Source organism: Ylistrum balloti, unplaced genomic scaffold, assembly GCF_031769215.1.
Source record: "Ylistrum balloti isolate Yb309-2 unplaced genomic scaffold, AGI_CSIRO_Ybal_v1 Utg369736, whole genome shotgun sequence".
Taxonomy (NCBI): Eukaryota; Metazoa; Mollusca; class Bivalvia; order Pectinida; family Pectinidae; genus Ylistrum; species Ylistrum balloti.
The window spans coordinates 89,355-111,321 of NW_026781948.1; the positions used below are offsets into that span (position 1 = coordinate 89,355).

Genomic DNA, 21,967 nt, shown 5'->3' on the forward strand with positions numbered 1-21,967 from the left:
CGATAGAACATTATATTGAATATAAAGAGATCTTATAACGAACAACCAGTGAAAATTATCATACAGCTGTATAAAGTATCCAGATAATTTACCATGAAGAAATGCAAGATCTTTCAAAAGACGACCAGACAATTACCATGGACCTGTATAATGTTCGCATTAATGATAGGCTGTTAATTCTACAGCGTGTCGTTATATAGTAAGCCTAGGTAGGGTTTTAGATTAAAAGGCCTGATCCCTTAGCGTCTAGTTACAGGCTGGCATTATTTTGTGTTGATACTTAAATTAGTGTATATACGTGTGACTTAATGGACATTCCAAATGGACGGTCGACATTTTGCCTACGTTTTGGAAAAATATATGGAAAACAACAGAAGGTTTGTTTACATTGTTGTGGATTAATTAAGAATTTATCCTTTGTTACTAGTTTTTTTTTTTTTTTTTCTACATCTCCTCATGGTCTTTAATTTATCTACCTACAGCGATATAGGTAAAAGCAACATTGTAATAGACACTGGTTGTTAAGATATCGATATCAGTTAAAACGCCAATATAACCTTGATTTTTCTCTTGTATATGTTTAGTTATTTAGTTGTTTTTCAATTATTAGGAAAATGATAAATGAAAAAGTTATTGTTTGACCCTCATTCCAAAAACATGTTATTCTAAAACAAATGTTTGAAAAAAATCTAACATGAAAAAGAAAGAAGAGACAAACAGGTAACAGCTTATACATAACAGTAAACAGGCCTAGGCGAGCAAGGTGTTCTATAGACAGGAGATGACATAGGCTTCAAATAATTTTCATTCCACAAGATAATTGAAAAACAATGTGTTTGAATCAATGACGTCATATCACTAGTGTGACGTCATTATGATACGTCACTATGGTACTGTATGTAAGATTGTGTGAAATATGTATTTTATCGTCAATGCCGAAGACTCATTAATTAACATAGTTAACGATAAAATAGATAAAAGTCATTCTGTTCCAAACGTTACAATATAAGGACTAATACTACGAAGAAATATCATAAAAAACATCGTACGGAAGTGTTTTTCCTTCTCACCTTTACTGGAATGTTTGGAACGCTTTTAATTTTCTCTCGACTTTCACATGCCGTCAACATAACCGCATTTGATTACTCAGAACATGAACCAAAATCGTTTATCGTAAAACACTAGCTTGATAAATTGAAGACTACATCTTACTGAACTTGACACGAGGCATAAAATAAACAGTCTATCGGTACTTCATCCCGTCTCTACATCAATATCAGCATTCATGTCCATTATTTGAACAAACCAGATCCCATGCTTTCTTAAGGATATTGTCTTCCGTGTATATGACGTTTTCTGATTAAATCAATTGATTGTTTTCTATTTCTACTTCAGGAAAATCCTAGAAGAGAAGATGCGTCTTGCAAAGAAAAAGTAAGTGACAGTAAAATTTTGATAGATAGGACTGAAAATTGTATCCATCACTTTATCCTCATATTCCCACAATCCAGTTATTTTCGATGTAATTACTCTAAAACGAGTTTTTTTAAGATAATTTTTGCGACAAGTCGATGTGTAAAATTTACTCAACTTTTGGTCAAATTCATGTCGATTTGTAGACTGTATTATCAAGACAAAGTCAAATGAATGTACTTGGCAACAACTGTGATAATTTAACTTGACCTGTTTCTATCAGAAGCTTGGACAATGATAAGCAATTATTTGTAGGAAAGTTGAAAGTCTGGCTTGAGGAAGGAGACGTTCACTGTAAAAAGAAAGATCGGTAGTGTATATTGTTGTCAAATGTGTTTCTGTTCCACTTGTCAAGGCCGCTCGATAAAGAGAAGATTCATGCTAATGAATGATCGAATTTCAAGTTGGCATTGCGTTTGATGGTAAACCCTTCAACAACTTATGTCAAACAGTAATTAGTTTAAATGAACAAACTGTTTAATCTCTTGGCTGAGCTGTTTTTATTTTCCTACAAGGGTGAGTTTATCAAAACAGGTAACAAAGGACATGCAAAGTCAATCTGTTTCTATGATATATTGATCATGTCTTATCTTTATATAACAACAATTGCATATACCTACCAGGAAAACAAGGGTACGACAGACTCTTCTACAGCCGCTTACCGCGATCTTTTCTACAACAAAACCAACTGGGACAGTTATAAACGTGATGGTTATGATTTCAATGTTATGAATTTTCCATTTCTAGGTAGTTATAACTACCTCTCTTACCTGCATGTTGCACCTGATTCTATAGTTGAAAAGCATGTTTCCAATTTCACTGGAATTTCAGTGATGGAGATTGATTAAAACTATTGAGAAGTTTTATGATCATCACATTGATCTCATTCGGAAATATTTGTTTCCGTTTGTGATGTGAAGTTGGATGTGTTCGACGCTCGTTATCATTCCTGATGATTGTTTTCTTGTAAATCTTGTTCTTCCTTTGAGAACGTGACATTACTATTCGTCCGGAACAAGTCATAAAACTACAACCATAAAGACACTGGACGATTTATTCAACATATCATATATAAGATCATGCTTGTGTATGAAACAGAAAACGCTTACTCCTTCGGAACACATTGTCTTATTCTACTTGTAAATTTGCAACGGTGTCCGTGTAAATCTTTCTTTTGTTCGTGTTTTGACCTAATATTATTGCATTTGAGTTGGAGTTAAGATTCATTGTGTCATTCTATTGGTGGTGGTGATGTGGCGGGATAACAATGAATGAAGGACTACCCAACACCGAAGTGTGTGATTCGTTCTACATAATCTCGTCAACGGCAACACGGACAGAAGTAGACTTAAACTGATGTATATATATATATATATATTTCAAAAAAGATAAAAGCTTTGTGTATCGTATATATAGAAAATCAAAACATTAGCATGGCAAATAAATCGTATGAAATCGCTAACGTTTTCCGGCCTTGTGGCCATCTTCAGGCGTTTGAATTACGTCACATAGTAACAATGTCAAAGCGAATCAGCAAAGAAGACTTTTTTGTTAAACTGTTCAATCCGTCCCTCAACGCACATTACCAATTGCGCTGGGACTATTAACGTCATTAACTCCCCTTATATTGAAACAGTAAGATTACGTCACAATATGGGTTACTATGTAACGTAATTCAAATGCCTGAAGATGGCCACAAGGCCGGAAAACGTTAGCGATTTCATACAATTTTATTTGCCATGGTTATGTTTTGATTTTCTATATATGTATATATATAGGTGTGTTGCCATGACATTCAGAATTTAAAAAACCTTCCACTTTTCGGGTTCGTATGGAACAAGATGAAATGTTGCCTGCGTTAACTGCCAAATATACCTTTAACTGGTGGTTGGCCTTTTCTGTACATTAATTTATATATGAAGCGCCATTGCAGAGACATTCTCCTCAATTATTGTTTGATCTTTCGGGCGTCTATACTTTGCCTATATCGCCGCTAGGTATTGATTTTAACCTTCGCTGTGAAATAGATGTTTTTTTTTTTCAGAACAAATATTATCGCTTGCAGAAAACTTTACCTATGCTATATTTAAGTTCATCAACTGAGAAGTTTCCAAAATGTAATCAAACACAATGTTTCGTGTTGGCAACACCAGAGTCATATGAGTACACATCCATATGTTACGTTAAATAGTTTTACCATGTATCAGGTAAATGTGATCTACCTTGATGTATTATCACTTACATATTAACACACCGTTATACGACATTTACAGACGTGATTAAACATTACATGAAATAGAAATCGCCAGTCAGTCAATATTGACACAGCTAAGTAATATATGACGTCATTACGATTCCACCTTGTTAATCCAAGTTTTGATTTCACGTATATAGTGTATTTACACTAAGAGTATCTACAACTTAATGACGGACAAACAAGGGTATTCTTGCGTGTTATTCATTTTCTTATAAAAAAGACGTGAATATGATTTTTACATATCATTTGATTATTTCATGTGAAGGGACATGAAATTGGTTAATGTTCTTGAAGTACTTATGATCGAATTATGACATTAATCGAAAATTCTTGATTCTACAAGATTTGAGAGCATGTATTGCCAAATCGTTGATAAGATATCTTGTCCATCTTGAAAGTTGAAGAACCTGTTGAAATCTGATCTGTTGAAATCTGACTTGTTCAAATCTGACCTGTTCAAAACTGACCTTTAAATTACGATTTTCAAAATCTGATCTGTTAAGATATGATTTGTTAAGATATGATCTGTTAAGATATGATTTGTTAAAATATACTGAAAAGGTTATTTTCGAGGGGTTTTATTTTTCAATATTTTCAAGGATGTAATCAAATGGTTCATATTAGATAAAGGAAACCAGAGTCACTACATTTATCAATGTATAATTTTCCCTGAAGTTATTGTCAAAGAGCAACACTAGTTTGAACGTATACCATTTTGTCAGGGCAATATAGATCAGTATATCTATATCAGCAATGTACGTATCTGTAGACTGTGTGAACAATGTTGTAGTCAGGTGACAATGTACACGGCCCGAACTGATTACTATGTTCCACCTCTTAGAGAATTAAAATGGCCATTTCTTGTCGTAAATCCTATAATCCAGGGTAATAGCCAGTTTAAATGTGGCTTGAAGTCCGACACAAAAGGAGAGAATGAAACATCAATCATTTGCCTTTGAGTGCCTCGTCCATAATAAAAGTACAATGTTATATAAATATTTTATAAATACATTCCGAAATTTACCTGATATCGTTGATACAATCCGACTCCATTTAAGATAATACTTTAAACGATCGATTTTTGTCGAATAAATTCACACCAATGTATACATCCCAAAGCTAATGGATATTTAAACAGATTTGCTATATGTTCGTCCAATTATCGATATATTCAGAGGAATTTAAATAACAATTCTTTGCTGCTCTAGATATAAAACGAGAATTTAATTGTGTAGTAAAATGGTAGAAAATTTGGCCATTATTTAAATTATTTAAATATTTGACGAGGTTAAATTCTCGAACCAATGTAAGTCTTTGACATTGGTCTGTCCTCTACTGTTATACCTGAATGTCGTAAATAATGCTTTAGTTTAAGATCATACAATGGTATGGAATATACTGTAGGAATGACAGGAATACGCGAAAACCATAAGGAAACAAACCTGTTTTAAAAGGATAGGAGATAGACACATAACGGTCCTTCTCGTTTGCCTCACATTTGGTGAGATTTGTCCGGGCTTTATAACATTTTCTTGTCTTAATAAAACTGTGTTATATACTGCGTATACTTAAAAGAAAGCTGAGTGTTTGGCAAGTATTATCTTGTGTCGTCCTTTCTTTCAAGTATGCTGTCTGTTTGCAAACTGCATTTTGTATGTAAGTATGTATGTTTGTGTATGTATGTATGTATGTATGTATGTATGTATGTATGTATGTATGTATGTATGTATGTGTGTGTGTTTTATGTTTGTTTGTATGTATGTATGTATGTATGTATGTATGTATGTATGTATGTATGTATGTATGTATGTGTGTGTGTGTGTGTGTGTGTGTGTGTGTGTGTGTGTGTGTGTGTGTTTTATGTATGTATGTATGTATGTATGTATGTGTGTTTTATGTTTGTATGTATGTATGTATGTATGTATGTATGTATGTATGTATGTATGTATTTATGTATGTATGTATGTATTTATGTATGTATGTATGTATGTATGTATGTATGTATGTATGTATGTATGTATGTATGTATGTATGTATGTATGTATGTATGTGTGTGTGTATGTATGTGTGTGTGTATGTATGTATGTATGTATGTATGTATGTATGTATGTATGTATGTATGTATGTTTGTGTGTGTTTTATGTATGTATGTATGTATGTATGTATGTATGTATGTATGTATGTATGTATGTATGTATGTATGTATGTATGTATGTATGTATGTATGTTTGTATGTATGTGTGTGTGTTTTATTTTATGTATGTATGTATGTATGTATGTATGTATGTATGTATGTATGTATGTATGTGTTTTATGTTTGTTTGTATGTATGTATGTATGTATGTATGTATGTATGTATGTATGTATGTATGTATGTATGAATTGGTTGGTTGTATTCTTCATTTGTTTGTATTTTCAAACTGTGATAACATCGCCTGTTATATTTTAAACTTCTTTTATAATGACCTATTTTAATATTTACAGATATGCGGAAGAGAAAGATGATCCGACTGTCATCTTGGCACTGGACATTAAAAAGATATGGAAATCACTGGAGGAGTTTTCTATACCAAGGTCAGTGTCAAATTCTCACGAGACTCGATAAAAGATAGCAAATGATATTGAAAGGTATCCTGAAAACTACATTATTTCGGCGTGGTGTTAAATATGCGGCCTTAGTCACATGTGGTTAACTCTTAAGTTGATTGGAGACTTGCCATGGTGTTAAAACTTTATTTATATAAACGAGCATAAAGAATTTTCCTAGTTAGAAATAGTTTCATATTTCACAGAAAAGGTTTAGTGAGCCCCATGTAAGTTTAAGTAGATAATACCATGTATTAGATGTGTTTTTACTGCTTTAATTGTTTCACAATGTGCTGGCACAGACAAATCAGAACTTTATGTATAATTTCCTATAAATGACGTGATCATCATCATCATCATCATTCTTTATTCCTCAAAGCTGAGAGTACAGAAAAAGAAAGTTTAAAGCGAAATGGATAAATTTACATGAAGAAAATGAGTGCTAAAAGCACATTGCAATCAAGGATCACTTTTGACCAATTTTCTGAGCTCAAAATACATTTATATTTCACAGTTCACCAGCATGGAAATAGATTTCCGCTGTTTTATGCAGTAGATAGAAACAGTCCTTTGTAAATTCCTCTGTTATAGAATTACTTTCAAATTCAAATCCCGAAATGTTCCTTCTAAATATTGTCTGGAGCAGGAGTTCTTCTGCAAGGCTGGACATGATCAAATATGGTTGTACACCGTAATAATCCACGACTTTTGTCATGAATGTGTCTCTCAAAATAAATGTACTTGTACATTCTGTGACAAAATGTCTTATTGTGTCGTAAAACGGATTGTTACACAACGTACATGTATTGTACTGTTCTACAGGAACACACGTTAGCATTTTACAAATATAAAGGACTGTCCTTTTGTCGATGTCCGGTGTTTTGGGCATGACATACGGCTTATTATAGGTAGAGTGGACAGATCGAAATCGAACGAATTCGTCATCACTGTTCATTCTCTCGATCAATAAGCGATCTTCGCGTATTTGAATAGCTCCTTTAACTAAAAGTTTCCATTGAGCCTTGGACGGGAATTCTGCGCATAGGATATAATACTGTATCCATTCTAATAATTCATATTTGGTTAAGATTGCTAGGATATCAGGGATAAACCCCATTTGCTTTGATATCGGTCCATCTATATATTTACGAAAATCAGAACTTTATGTATAATTTCCTATAAATGACGTGATCATCATCATCATCATCATTCTTTATTCCTCAAAGCTGAGAGTACAGAAAAAGAAAGTTTAAAGCGCAATGAATAAATTTACATGAAGAAAATGAGTGCTAAAAGCACATTGCAATCAAGGATCACTTTTGACCAATTTTCTGAGCTCAAAATACATTTATATTTCACAGTTCACCGGCATGGAAATAGATTTCCGCTGTTTTATGCAGTAGATAGGCACAGTCCTTTGTAAATTCCTCTGTTATAGAATTACTTTCAAATTCAAATCTTAAATTGATTAGAGACTTGCCATGGTGTTAAAACTTTATTTATATAAACGAGCATAAAGAATTTTCCTAGTTAGAAATAGTTTCATATTTCACAGAAAAGGTTTAGTGAGCCCCATGTAAGTTTAAGTGGATAATACCATGTATTAGATGTGTTTTTACTGCTTTTATTGTTTCACAATGTGCTGGCACAGACAAATCAGAACTTTATGTATAATTTCCTATAAATGACGTGATAAATAGCCCCTATTAAATATCTGACATCATAAATGAAAGTGGTCGGGCTCAAGTGCAAATTCTGACTTCGGATCAATTTCCACAATTGTCCGAGGTGAAATGTCGATAGACCAATAAAGTTTGGTATTGTGACGTGTTTTATTAGTATTCTGTAAGAACATAGCTGTACACCAAATGGTACTTACGTGGATGTATGATAAACGTAACATCAGACTCGACCTAGATCGTATCTCACTGCCTAGCATCACAGGTAATCTTAACAATTCATTATAAATAAACTCAAATATTAATTTATTTGAAAACAAAATTTTAAGGCGAAAACTAGACATGCATGTTTAGTTTTGACAGCGTTACTTGAAAAAAGAAATGCAAAAGATCATTCAGTATTTCGCTAAAAAGAAAGAAAAAAACTTTCTTGAAGCTAACTGGTCTTTGATCGATATGGAATTTACAATATTATTCATTGACACTTAGCTATCTAGGATTTATTTCAGTTGTCTAGTGCTTTTCAGCACAACTGTGTCATCATTTTAAGTAGCTATACAATGCCTTCGTATGAAAATTAATTCCTCAAAGTCATGAAGCATTTTGATCTATAATACCTTTTCAGCCAAGGGTATTCCTGTTATCACCTTAAGTGTTTAAAACCAAAATCTACAAAAGTAAAAGAAGAGCCAGTATACTTTATTCTGAATGAACCAACTTGATACTTCAAATTAAAGCGGGTTCCTCCAGTTATATGTGTTCGAGGGCGACATAAATTTGTGTATAAATTGAACAAGTATACAAGGTGCTCTGATAATCATGTGTTTCATCACCGGATAGGTTATCATAACATTTGTTAACATGGTCATTATTTTTGTGGAGGTGAAGTGTCAAGTTAGATGTAAGATAAGCGTTGCACAAAATGATTAACAAACAAGGTGATCACCTGTTCATATTATATATATATCAACTGGGGACGTTAGCATATTATCACAAAAAAAAACATTGATTATAATCCTATAGGCCAGGTTCGTTATGTTTGTTCAAGGAAAGATATTGTATGCAAGTATCTCACTGTTTCGTCCTTCCCTTCTAGGACTCGTCAGTGATGCTATGTGCGTAAATTTTGAACGAGAGGCAGAGAGACAGACAAGGTGCTTTGTATCACTACCCTCTTTCTAGGTCGTTGATATAGTTTTTTTTATTTTGCGTTATATAGGTCGTTCAATACATTTATTGAATAATACATGTACAAATCATACAGAAACAAAATCTTTTACAAGTCAAAAGTAAATAAATGTAGACGAAACATAGTTTAAAGTCTACGAAAATATAAGTATTTGAATCACTTGTAGTATAAAGTGTACCTGCACTGATTACAATTACGGATCTAGAGAGTGAACGTGTCAAAAATTGTCAAAAGAATTGATCTGGCCCGTGAAGGGTTTGATGACGGGATAGTATAGGCTAATATATACATATCTGGGTGTGTCTAGGAACTTCAGTATACTTTTTCACTGACGTGTGCCCGGCACAGTTGACCCATATACGCAGGTATTGGATCTGACATACACACACAAATGTGACCATATAATCAAGCGGTGTCAGCTTAATGCAATAGCTTTCATTCTATTTAAAACATTTAACAAAAAAATAAATAACGATTTTAATGAGAATTAATCATAATTTCAATCATTATTTCAAGAAATATAAAAAACAATGCCTAGAAAATGCCATAATCGTAGTGGCTTTGCTGTACTAAAGTGGTTGCGGGGAAAAATAGCACCAACGTTAATACAACTTTCATACATAACTTCTCGTATCGGTGTGGATAAATGTGGCGTTAATTGCTGTTAATCGTATATAGATTAGAATGTCAATACCAGTCATATTGTATTATACGGTTTTGTCCCGTAATCAATATCGTGAGGATTGTACAAAAGACACCTAAGTGAATAGCTTAATAGAATAATTTACAGTAAGAGACAAGAGAGCCGAACAATGAATAAAATTGCATAATATAACTATTTCGTTCTTTTAAGACTTGTCAGTGATGCTAAGAATCTAAAGTTTGAAGATTAGGAGGCGATTGAGGTAGAAATCCAAAATGATCGAAAGAAAAGTCAAAATTTAGATAGGGAGGTGCAGCAGCCCTATAGTTTAATAATTTCCTAATTTTCATAAACCAAACAATTTCAGGACAGCGTCAAATACATGTGATTATTCTGAACCGTGCCATTATTAGAACGAGTTAAAACGTGGCATGCATATAAATCACATATACATATGCTGTAATTATGTCACAATACTCGTTATTTTTTACTAGAAGAGCTACAATGTTATCAAAACGTTTTGTATCCCTGATATTCTTGCTTGCTACAGATCGACACTAATATTTTTAACATAGTAATTAAAACTTAAAAGGTTTTACGTCTACTTCACGTTCTTCTCAAATTATTTGGTATATGAAAATTACGACATCTTTTTGTATGCCCGAATGGTTTCGTTATCAAACTGGTTTTTATTCTAAACGGAACTTCGAATGACCTAGATTCATAAGGCGGGTATTGTGGATCGGCAGTAGACGCTTACCCTTCCGAAACAGTCAAATGTTTTTCATTTCGTCGATTTTAAATTTGAATAACGATTTGTTGACATATGAATCCTCTTCTTGAGTTTTAAATGATCATTAGGCAGGCTCATTTACACTTTCTTGAACAGAAATAAAGTTATCAAAAGACAAATATATAGAAAACAAAATGGATTTATAAAAACACAAACACTATAAGTACACATTTCGTTTTTGCAGTGATGCCTGGCGAAGGGTAGAGGATTTCGCCTTACCTAGTGCATATCGGGCGTGTACAAAAGTAAAAGGCAAAATGATTCTTATGGACAGGTAAGCTGCAAGTATAATGTAGAACACGTTTTTATAATCTTTTGTTGTCATTACAGAATAAGAGTTCAATCTATATGATATCACCTGAATTTAACGTTTACAACTCAACGAATACATTTGCAGTTAAACAATAAATATGTTAACATTAATATTATATATATATATATCACAATCTGTTATCGATGGCTGTGGAAAACAGAATGTTCGAAAAATGACATTAAACAATGGCATTCTACTTACATTTTCCCCTACATTAGTATCAGCGCTAGAGAGGCCTCCAAACTGTCATCTGTGTTTGACGAGTTTCGAACTGTGATCCAATACATCACAGGAGTATACATGGATGTGAGTGCTAACATAGCTGAAGACCCAGAACAAGCTGAAAAGTTGGTATTACGTTATATCTGGTCAACGAAATAGATAAAAAAAAATGCAATAACTTTAACAGATAAAAGGTTTAAGTATCGGTTATCGCTGACAATGATATAAATACGTTTGCTTTTCATGTATCGAAATTCTACATGGCGGTTGTTTATGTGTCAATTATTTATAAATGGTCGTGAATATTTATGTATTGGTATAGAGCAAGTTTACCCCTCATAAACTTTACACAAAGTTGTCCTATACGAAAAGTTGTATTAATGTGATATTAGAAAATTTTGTGATGGATAAGACGTCTTTTTTAAATCTGAAGTATCATGTTTTAATTGTTATAATAATATGATTTTCATAATAAGAAATGTTTTATTGTGATATCGTGTCTGCAGGTTAGCGAGGTCATTATTTATCGCACTGCCTATTTGTTTGATAAAGGTGACCATGTAATCATCAAAACATCGTACATAATTTTTTTGACTGGATGTGTTTAAAGAAATATTGAAGTTAATACTCTAATTATTCTTCTCTATATGTAGGTACTACCAAAAGACTTGTGTGGCCATAACTACCTTATGGTCAGCTTGTGTCCGACTCACAGTGGACTGTGTCATCACACTCAAGCAGTAAGTAAACCGTTTATCATAATAGTCACGGCTTCAGCAATATGTTGATTAATAAACTTAATTTCGACGTGTAGAATTCCATTGTATTTGTTTCTGGTATGCAATTCATTTAAAAAAGACAGGAAATTAACCTTCTGTACCGTCAATTAATTTATTTTCGTGGTGGTTTTTTTAATATTTATATAGGTCATTGGGAGTCTTAACCGTCGCATTTGTATATCCGCAAATTGTAATTAGGTACAAAATTATATAAATTTTAGTACTAGCGTATTTCATGAGGATAAACATATTATATATATTCTATGAATGTAGAGTAGCTTTGAATTTCACTGCAGTGTGTATACATAAAATTATATGTAAACCTGTCCGAACGATTTTAATTTGGTAAACTGGGTAAGCAGTATATTAATAACCCCATTATACTGACTATGAATCTTTTGTAAGCAGCTGTATTAAAGGTGGCCATCTTTCGTTAGAAAGTACCGAGAGACACATAGTAAAACACCTAAAAATATAATTCATGCATATAGGCCAAACGAATAGTATTCGCCCATAAACGGAGAGGTTTTAAAAGTCTGACTGCATTTAAAAGACCGAGAGATTACCTATGTTGTTAAAAAAGAAAAATATTTTGTGAAAAAATGAATTTATACGCATATAATGCGATATGTGTTCAAATGGTATATGTAGGGGACACTTTGACGACATATAGCCGTTCAATGCAAGAATGAATTTCCCTTTTGTGATTTTTTCATTTCTGGATAGCATTATTCCTGCATCTCCAACCTGTGATATTTACATATCACAGTTGAGTCGATATTCAAGGGCCTGTTCCCATGTCGTCAACTGACTGACAAACTCGTAACACAAGGGTTCAAACGATGTATGTTGATGAACATTATGGGTAGCTTAATGGTCGCCAGAGTGATATCATTGAGAAATATTTGGTTTCTTTATGCAACATGAAGCTGGACGTATTTGCTGCTCGTTAGTTTGCCTGTTGTGTTGTTGTATATCTTGTTCTCATTTGAGAATGTGACATTACTTACTTGGATTGACCAAGGTCTCCATGTAAATCTTTCGTTTTTTCATACTTTTCCTAGTTTCATGGAATTCGAGTTTGAATTATGACTATGTTACCAGTGTAAGAATTTGAATTGGAAATTCATTTGATTGTTTGAATTTTGTGAATTTACAATGATTAAAACATGATTGATGATGAACTCTGGAGGTAAACAGTCTCAAAAGTTTGTCTTAAAAGTATGTTACGTCAATATTCTTATAAATCAGAAACATACAATATCCATATAGAGTGGATTATAGGGTACATGTTGTGTACCTACCCTCTCTCTCTTTTCGTGGATGAAGTTGCCTTCAGCGCTTGTAGATCTTTTATATAGCTGCCTTTTATCTTTTTAAAAAAGGATATGTTAAAGATTGCACAAAAGACACAAAAGGCAATGTAACAAAATGTTATCACGAATGAGATCAGTTGTGACAGAATGAACTTTAAATATATCGGTTTCCAGTTCAAATGAATATTCCTTCAGACATGTATGAAAATGAAAATAGAGTACTTCACTTTTTTCACTTTTTTGTTCAATACACGTTTTGTCCAATTGGGCAGAATTAACTTTGCTTGATCACCTTTTATTGTCTTATAAAAAGAGCAGTTTATGCTGTAGGCCTGGAGTTGGGTTCCAAAACAGTATTACATAAAAAGAAAAATTGTATCGATTGGAAACAATAGAAGCCATCACAAAACGGCATTGACACTGCTAATAACATATAAGACTTCCGGGGTAATAAAATTACCAACCGACACCGGGTGTCTATCATCCGCTTGTCAGATAATACTGTTTATAGAAAACGTTCCATTCTGATATCGTGCATGTCGATAGCACATTAAAATTTGGCAGCGGACAGTAAAAAGAAATCTGAGCGTGATTAGGCTGCAGGTAATTAACGCATGATATGGGAAATATGTACCTAGACGCCTGCCTACACAGGTAAAAGTACACGTACATCCTATAGTACAACTGCGCATTTAAGCAAGATCACAAGAACGGTATACTTAATCAAAGGGTTGATCAACATGTGTCTATCCCAGCTCCAGCACAACTAGGAAACTTTTAGCTCACACGAATTCCATGTAAATATGTACTTGGCCAAATCGTCATTTTCAAGTAACGTTTAGATATTTCTTCAAAATATCAATATTAATTTCTTTTATGTGTCGATTCAGTACCCGTCGTTCAACAAGTCCATAGACATAGTAATAGAAAGACAGGGCGAATCTTTACACCTCAAGTCTGTCAAATCTGTACACTATTGAACCAGAGTGCTTATCGGTGTTTGATGCATCCTTTTGTTTTGTGATTTGTAATCTATACAAGATTCTAAAAAAGCAACATAAAGTTCATCTTTTTTCTTTCCATTTTGAAGAATCTGTGTCTTTAAGATAAATAATGTGGGAAAAAAATATAGGCAGCGGTGAAAAAAAGTATTAAACTATGGATTAATTTATTGTTAAAGGATATATTTAGATTAAAGGAAATATGTTTTATTGTTTATATTGATTAGCAATTGTGTTAATTGACAGGAACTGGGGATGCACAGACGAGTACATGGAGCTGTCAAAAAAAATATCATCTACGTGTGCCATGTGTGTCAAAATGATCACTGTGACCAATGACGTCATTAAATTTCCGGTCCCAGATGCGTGAGTACTGACGATAAAAACAGATAAGTCTTTTCCTTTGGATACAGAAAGATTCTTATCAGAGCAGAGATATAAATGGGGTACAAAAAATGTAAAAGATAACATATATGTTAATAAATTCTTCGAATATACATAGATATAAAGAAATATAAAGTTCATATATATATATATATATATATATAAACTTAAAGTCTGCCATATCTTCGGATGCTGCTGAGCAGATGGGCGTGTTGATAAATTTATAGTTTTTCTTTCATAGACAGAAGGACGCGTTCCTGGAGTGTGCAGTAGACAAATCAACTGAAGTCTGTTCATCATTGTCTAAACTCATAGATGCCGTGAAACCGTAAGTCAAATATCTATGTTTAATTTCAAACAACCGTTCTTTATGGTATTTTTTAATTGTATGGACCTTCCCAAACCGTTTAAAAATATGCTACTTTGGCAACATTGTCTTGGCAGATTAAATTGATTAATCTTTATCCCATTTTAGGAACGAGGAGGGACCGGCAGACGCAATGATGGAGATGGTCACGTGGTCTCTGTTCAGTTTAAATCACGTGTCATGTTTTGTCATTAAGCCACTTTTAGCGAATGGGTTGGTATAAACAAAGTAACTTGCAGACTTAAATATACACATTAAAAATTAGCATATACAAGACTGCAATGTATAAAAGAAATTTACTGATCATTGAGATATTTTCGCCCAATGTGAATTTCGATGTGTACCATTATACAAGAATTTCGACCTCTGGGTATTGTATGAAAGGATAAAATAAGTTTAACAATTTTTCGCCCACATCTTAAATTAGCCCTCCCATGGACGATGCGAAGGTGAAAATTTCTCGGCATGCGCACCTGAATATCCACTATATACAACACTCGTCATAAAATTTATCAAATTGACATATTGTGTTATCATGAATCAACATGAATGTCAATGTCGACCACTTTTTTCAACATGCAACGTGGTCGTCAAAGCATCAAAATGATTGTTTTTCGCCGCATTATGGCAACTCTTAAGTATAGCGGAGATCAAATTAGAAACATAACAATAATTTCATAGTGTAATTGGTCATTAATATGGCAGTAGCATCCAGGTACAATCACCATCACACACTTCATCATGTTTCTTTCATTTTTGATTTCAGTCATGTTGAATCGAAGTGGTTTAAACAATATAGTGAAACACTAAGCAAGATGTTTGATAAACTCCAGGGTGTCACGGAGGAGACATCGACAGGGTAGGTATGATTATATATAGACAATATAAGGTATGAATAAATATGAAGAAAAGCTTTCCTATCCAGTAATGACGGGAGTGAGTGAAGATTGTCTATGTATATCTTCTTCTCCTGAACTAAAACGCCTATATATGGCTAATATATATATATATACCAGGTGAGCGCTGCAGGCCCATTAGGCTTCTTTTTGTTAATCATATTTTCATTCAAGAAAGTGAAATTATTTTATGCGAAGAAACACCATATTTTACATGACGGGTGTCGTCGTAAAAGAAGACGCTGACTCTTCCAGAACACAGTTGTAACACAGTTTCTACTGTCATCAGAAATGTATCACAGGAATCAAATTTACTGTTAATGGTGTTATTGTATATCTTGTCACAGACTGGATATGCAGGCACGCGAAGAGACGCCGCCTCCTCCACAACCAGAATCAGAGACGGAACCGGAAGTGAAAGAAGAAGTCAAAGGGAAGGAAAAGAAAAATGAAGTCAATAAGAAAGGGGTTAAGAAGGGAAAGGAAGCTGAGGATCCTCAAGAACCAGAACAGGAAGTGTAAGCAGTAGCTTTTTTAAGTTAGAGAGAAAACGAATTGATAAACAAGGTGTAAACAGTAACCAATATCCTTTATGTAACCGTAAACATACATAAACAATGTTGTATGTTGGCGTCAATACATATTAGAGGTTTCAATATTTATATACGAGTTCAATATTCAAAAAACAAAGTCAAATAACTGGTAGACTTGTGTTCATGTGTATATGTTGATGTTATCAGTCCACCTCCACCGCCACCACCTCAAACACCAGAAATTCTTACATCACTTGATCAGCAGTACGCCAAGTTTTCAGAAGACGTCATCAGTGCGGGAAAGTAAGTGTGTGTTTAGTTAAGCAATGAACAGTCGCCATTTTGTATTTTGAAAAACAACGTTCATCATATATATCTAAATTTAAAATATTTTACTTTGAAATCTTACAATGCATTTACTGAAATTTACTGAAATGCTTTAAAGGAAAAAAAATTATCTAAATGATTGATGTTAATCTAAAATATGTGTTATCAGAGGCCACTTGCGAATTATGGACATAACAGGGCGCTAAAATGACTCGTTCGATTGTCTTGGTAAATGCATAGGATCTGTGTAATTGGAAGCCATATCTAAGTATTCAGTATTAATCCTCCCGTACTTTCAGGATTTCTTCATTCAAGCCATATTAAGTTGATCATAAGCCTATGACTACCACTCATCTTCTTCCTGATTAAGACCTTGTTTGTTTGTTGATTGTATCGCCATGTGAAAAGTCTTGAAGCGGTATCTCCTTGCAGTAGCGGGTGGTTACCTCTCTAAACATACGAGAGGCACGTCGCATGTCATCTAGAGTACGTGGAGTATAAATGCTTTGCCCAAGAACTACGACACTTAGATACGAGTCTACGGATTATTTCATATTTCTGCGGATTCAACCATACACTAAACTACACTTCCTAACATTTAGCGATGGAGGACAACTTCTATGATTTAAACTACCAACACTGATTGTATTTTCAGAGTGACTATTTGTATTGAGGACACGTCAGATCTAAACGCCCGACTCTTCTACCGACCGGAAGTACATAAAGAGCTTGCCAAATGTCGATTTGGCGCATGTGATATGAAGGACAGGGTTCAATGGCTGGAAGAGATCAACCTAACGCCAGACCAGACACTAGTATCAGACATATACGTCATCAGTGATGGGATCTTGATGACAACTGTAGATGTCGAGGTGGAGATTACCGCCATTCCTCCTAAGGGATCCGCAAGTCGAATTATAGTCAAAATCAGAAAGGGAGGAGTATGGTCTATATTAGAAAAGTATGATAAGGTAAATCAAAATTTATAGTGTGTTTTATAGTTTGTTTAAGACTTTTGTCTATCCTCGTAAAGTTTATTATGCAGTATACGTACATTGTATAATGATCTTACCAAAGCGTTTTCGTGTGGTCAACATAGGAATATTTAAGCTTAGATGAATCAGGTTCACAGAAAGGTCGGAATTTTTTAAAACACAACAATTTTACAATCATAAAATATTTGACATTACTCATGAATCATTACAGATAAATAAGTGAACAGCTTTGTGTGGAAAATATAAACTTCGATAAGCATTAAACAATTACTTTTTATCTTTTCTTTACCGCAGGAAGTTCTTCCAGAACACGTACAAGTTTCGTTCAAGACAAATGAGTTAGAAGCGGTATATGCCTACGTAGAGGAACCATCTGACGAAGAGGAAATAGTCCCGGAAGGTTGCACATTTAAATCCCCAACTAACTCAAAAGTCTTCATCAACTTTCCACATGGTGCTGTACAAGATCCCACAAAGGTCTTGGTGAAGGTAACTTCTATACTTTGTTTGCTTCCATAGCTTAGGACCTATACAAATTGTTTGGCAGTTGCTTTCACAGTATTTTGTACTTGAAAAAAATATATTGATAACGTGCCGAGTTTTGCATCAGATTCCTGGTTATCAGCCATGCTGACTAAACGTAGTAGAGGATAATAAATTGTCTTGTTTTGGTTCCTTTTCCTATGGAGTTTGTTCTAAATTATAGTTTGTGAGTGCAGAGAGTGCTGAGCAAAATGTTAACGAAAGACCCTCTTCAAAAGACAAGGCCTCTAGTGGTATTCTAGGAATACTCGCGGTTTCGGATGCTGTTGAGGTGTCCGCTAAGGACTCATCCGTAGACATCCAGAAAAACATCCTCGTTCAGCTTACCATTGATGGAGATGACAGCGATGATGGCAAGGACACACATTTAGTGGTCATAAGGTACAAAGATGACCAGGTTCAGGTGATGGATAAATCTCAGTGTCACATCACTCAGGTAGAACACGGTGTATACAGTGTCCAGACACGAGGTCTCTGGTGGTAAGTATCACGTTTGATTTGTAACAATGAATTTGATAAAGCAGCAATTACGATCAGTAAATCTTTATTGATTTCCAGTTACCCCAGATTCTTGATGAGACATAGAAGGACCAAATAGGTGTAAGATGTGTGTTTATCTCGGCTTCACCGTATTTTACTCTCAAGTGTATTACAGAGTCATGTCCACTTAGGTATTTTTTGTAAAATCCAGCCAAGACGATAAACAATTTTGTTGGTTCTAAGCCGTTAAAATCATATGTTATGAGGAAAATCATATCCTCGACATCGGACTTAAGAGTACACTTGCATCTTCATTTGATGATAATGTCCAATGAAGGTGTGGATACCCTATAAATTCGAAAATATATTTTATTCAGCACGTGCCGTAATTCGACAGAATTACTTTCTAAATTTACTTAACTATTACGTTTAAAAATATAAATAGTTGTTGAAATAAGCGATTTTACATGTCGTAATGAACAAGTCTGTTGATAAAAATTCATAAAGTTGCTGTTATATCTGATAAAGTTTGGAACAATTATTTTGGCGTCCGCCATCTGGCAAATTTCATCGTCAATGTCAGGTAAACACAAATTCAATAACAAAACTGTTGAAATTTTCATTGTCTCATTTTCAAGTAATGTTGCAGGATAAATAGAATACACGATCTGTGCCTTAAAATATAGGCTGCATTTTGGCTCGGGACAGAAAGACAAAACTGGCTCGCCACTTTTTTCTTTCTTCATCCTCGCCAAAATGCAGTTGATATTTTAAGACACTGAACATATATGGTCTATCTATTGACATAATCACATATGAATGATTCTGGAACAAAAGTCATGATTTATTTAAAACACTAAAAATATTTTGATAAAATGTTTGATGAACCTATCATTTTTTTTCTTTTAAAGCATCGGATTAGCAAGAATAAAGAAAATATTTCTCAACATGAGAGACACATTAAAGAAAGAATTCCTCGTGATGTTTGGAAAAGTAAAACTTTGTAATTTATGTACATTCATTGACAATACGCTTCGTGACAAAGACCGTGGACTTACAACATTCTGGATAGAAATACTGGAAAAATGTAGGGTTCCAGAGGCTACGTCAGAACACGCGCAGCACAACCTCATTGAGGTCAAATCCAGCAGGTCGAAAGATCTTATCATCAGACAAAGTGAAACACTGATCATTCAATTAGATGGTCAAATTAGAGTGGTTGGAGCCCCACTTAGGGATAAATATACCCTAACTTATTTAGAAAACACAGACAACCATTTACAAGTTCCACTGGAGATCAAGAGAGACCAAGACAAACCACCAAACGCTACATTTACATTCAAAGACGCTACATCCGGGCAAACGTGTCACACAGTATCTGTTCCTATCCGGGACCTTACGGAGCTACCAACAGGTATGATACAATTCTTGTTTTCAACTCTTCTATTGTTGTGCAGTTCTTCTAGATGATGAAAAGCGACATAACAAGTCACAATATGTAACAATGACCAAGAAATGGAACAATGGAGTTGTTTTATTTAGACACGTTCAAACTATGAAAATATAAAACAATTTCAGATGTTGATAACCCATCACGTACCTTTTTTCCCACAATCATTGACTATTAAATATATATCATCACTTCCTTGTCATTTCCCAGTAAATTAGTTTACTATCAGCAGAGGGATCTGCATTACATCATTACTTATTTTGATGTTTCAGACGAAATTACCTCTCGCCCTCCTACCAAGTACCATGACAAGGACAACTCCAGGGAAGAACTCAAACACAGAGATGAAGGTAGAGTAGACTGCCACGTTTTCTTTAATGGTTTTGAAAATAAACTGTCATTACACTGTTATTATCAAGAAAACAGTGACAGAACAAACACTGGCATATGGAATGGTTCGTTATTAATTATCAGATATATATATAAATTACAAAATTATTGAGTGTGGGGCTAGTGCACATCTAACTTTTGGCTTTTCTTTCCAATCACTATGAATTTTCCATAGTCCTCTCCTAGTCTTCAAGATTTAAGCCTTTAGCACCACTGACGAGTCCTAAAAGGACCAAATAACTGATGTAGCATCACTGATAAGTCCTAGAAGGACGGAATTACTGTGATGTAGCATCACTGACGAGTCCTAGAAGGATGAAATAACTGATGTAGCATCACTGACAAGTCCTTGAAGGATGAAATAACTGTGATGTAGCATCACTGACGAGTCCTAGAAGGACGAAATAGCTGTATGATAAAGTATAATTCACCGTTTAGCTTTCCTTATCTAAATCTAGAGTTGTATCAATAGGTGCTATTCAGTTTTGTACCATCTTATTAAAGTAAAAATATATGTAATGCATTGTGTTAGCGTTATTAGTTTCGAAAAATTTATATCATTCCAAAATATCTTTCGTCCAAACATAGATATGATGAATTAGTGGCAATTAATGATGTAATACTTTTTGTCTTCGCTATTTCTGTTAAGTTAGCTTCTCATATCTCACCTGGAACTCAGTTTTTTGTAGTGAAATAGTCATTGGTCTTTGAGTTTGAAATAAAACTAAAGTTAAAGAAAGAAAAATTTAAGAAAAATATCTGAAGTGATCTTAAATGGCATACCAATCAGATTTGAAAAACAAAAATTCATTATTTTGTTTTCCCATATTTTTCTATTTTTTCATGGGCTTCTAACATATATTTGTATACATTTATTGCTTACAGCTGCCAAGAATGTTCTGTCACACAGTAGTTTGATGTGTATGGCACGGGAACTTTCTCACGCAGAATGCAAGCGTCTTGGTACTCAGATGGGAGTCTCTATGGAAACCATGGAGAAGTTTTCAACGGCGTGCGACAGGGAGCCTACCAACACTAACTTTCGAATCCTGTGTGAATGGCGAGGCAAATCTGTCCGTTCATCCATGGTTGATTTTCTCATCAACTCACTTCGGACGACTGGTCTTTGCAGTCAGGCTGCTGTGGTAGAGAAAGTTTCAAAACTTTGCAGGGGTATACACCAGGAGGATTTCAATAACTGATAAAATACATAAGCTTGGGGATTTTGAATTTTATTTAATATGACTACCTTCAAAGAAAAAGTTGCAAATAGTTCTTATTTGTGTTGAAACAAAAAGTGCATCCTGAAATGTTATATGGTTAAGTCGCACGATGGTATTATGAAACAAGA

At 34.0% G+C, this 21,967-nt stretch overlaps 1 protein-coding gene across 1 annotated transcript; it reads left to right on the forward strand.

Annotated features, from left to right (window-relative positions):
• The first annotated feature begins 321 nt into the window (after positions 1-321).
• Positions 322-21,818, forward strand: LOC132543032 (uncharacterized). The gene is made up of 18 exons (XM_060206489.1): positions 322-377; positions 1,396-1,434; positions 6,215-6,304; positions 10,805-10,894; positions 11,152-11,280; positions 11,809-11,895; positions 14,498-14,617; positions 14,877-14,963; positions 15,111-15,215; positions 15,769-15,861; positions 16,246-16,416; positions 16,639-16,734; positions 17,414-17,729; positions 18,048-18,242; positions 18,460-18,776; positions 19,688-20,190; positions 20,499-20,576; positions 21,502-21,818. The coding sequence occupies exons 1-18, from the start codon at positions 322-324 to the stop codon at positions 21,816-21,818; spliced, it is 2,889 nt and encodes a 962-aa protein (XP_060062472.1).
• Positions 21,819-21,967: the final 149 nt, after the last annotated feature.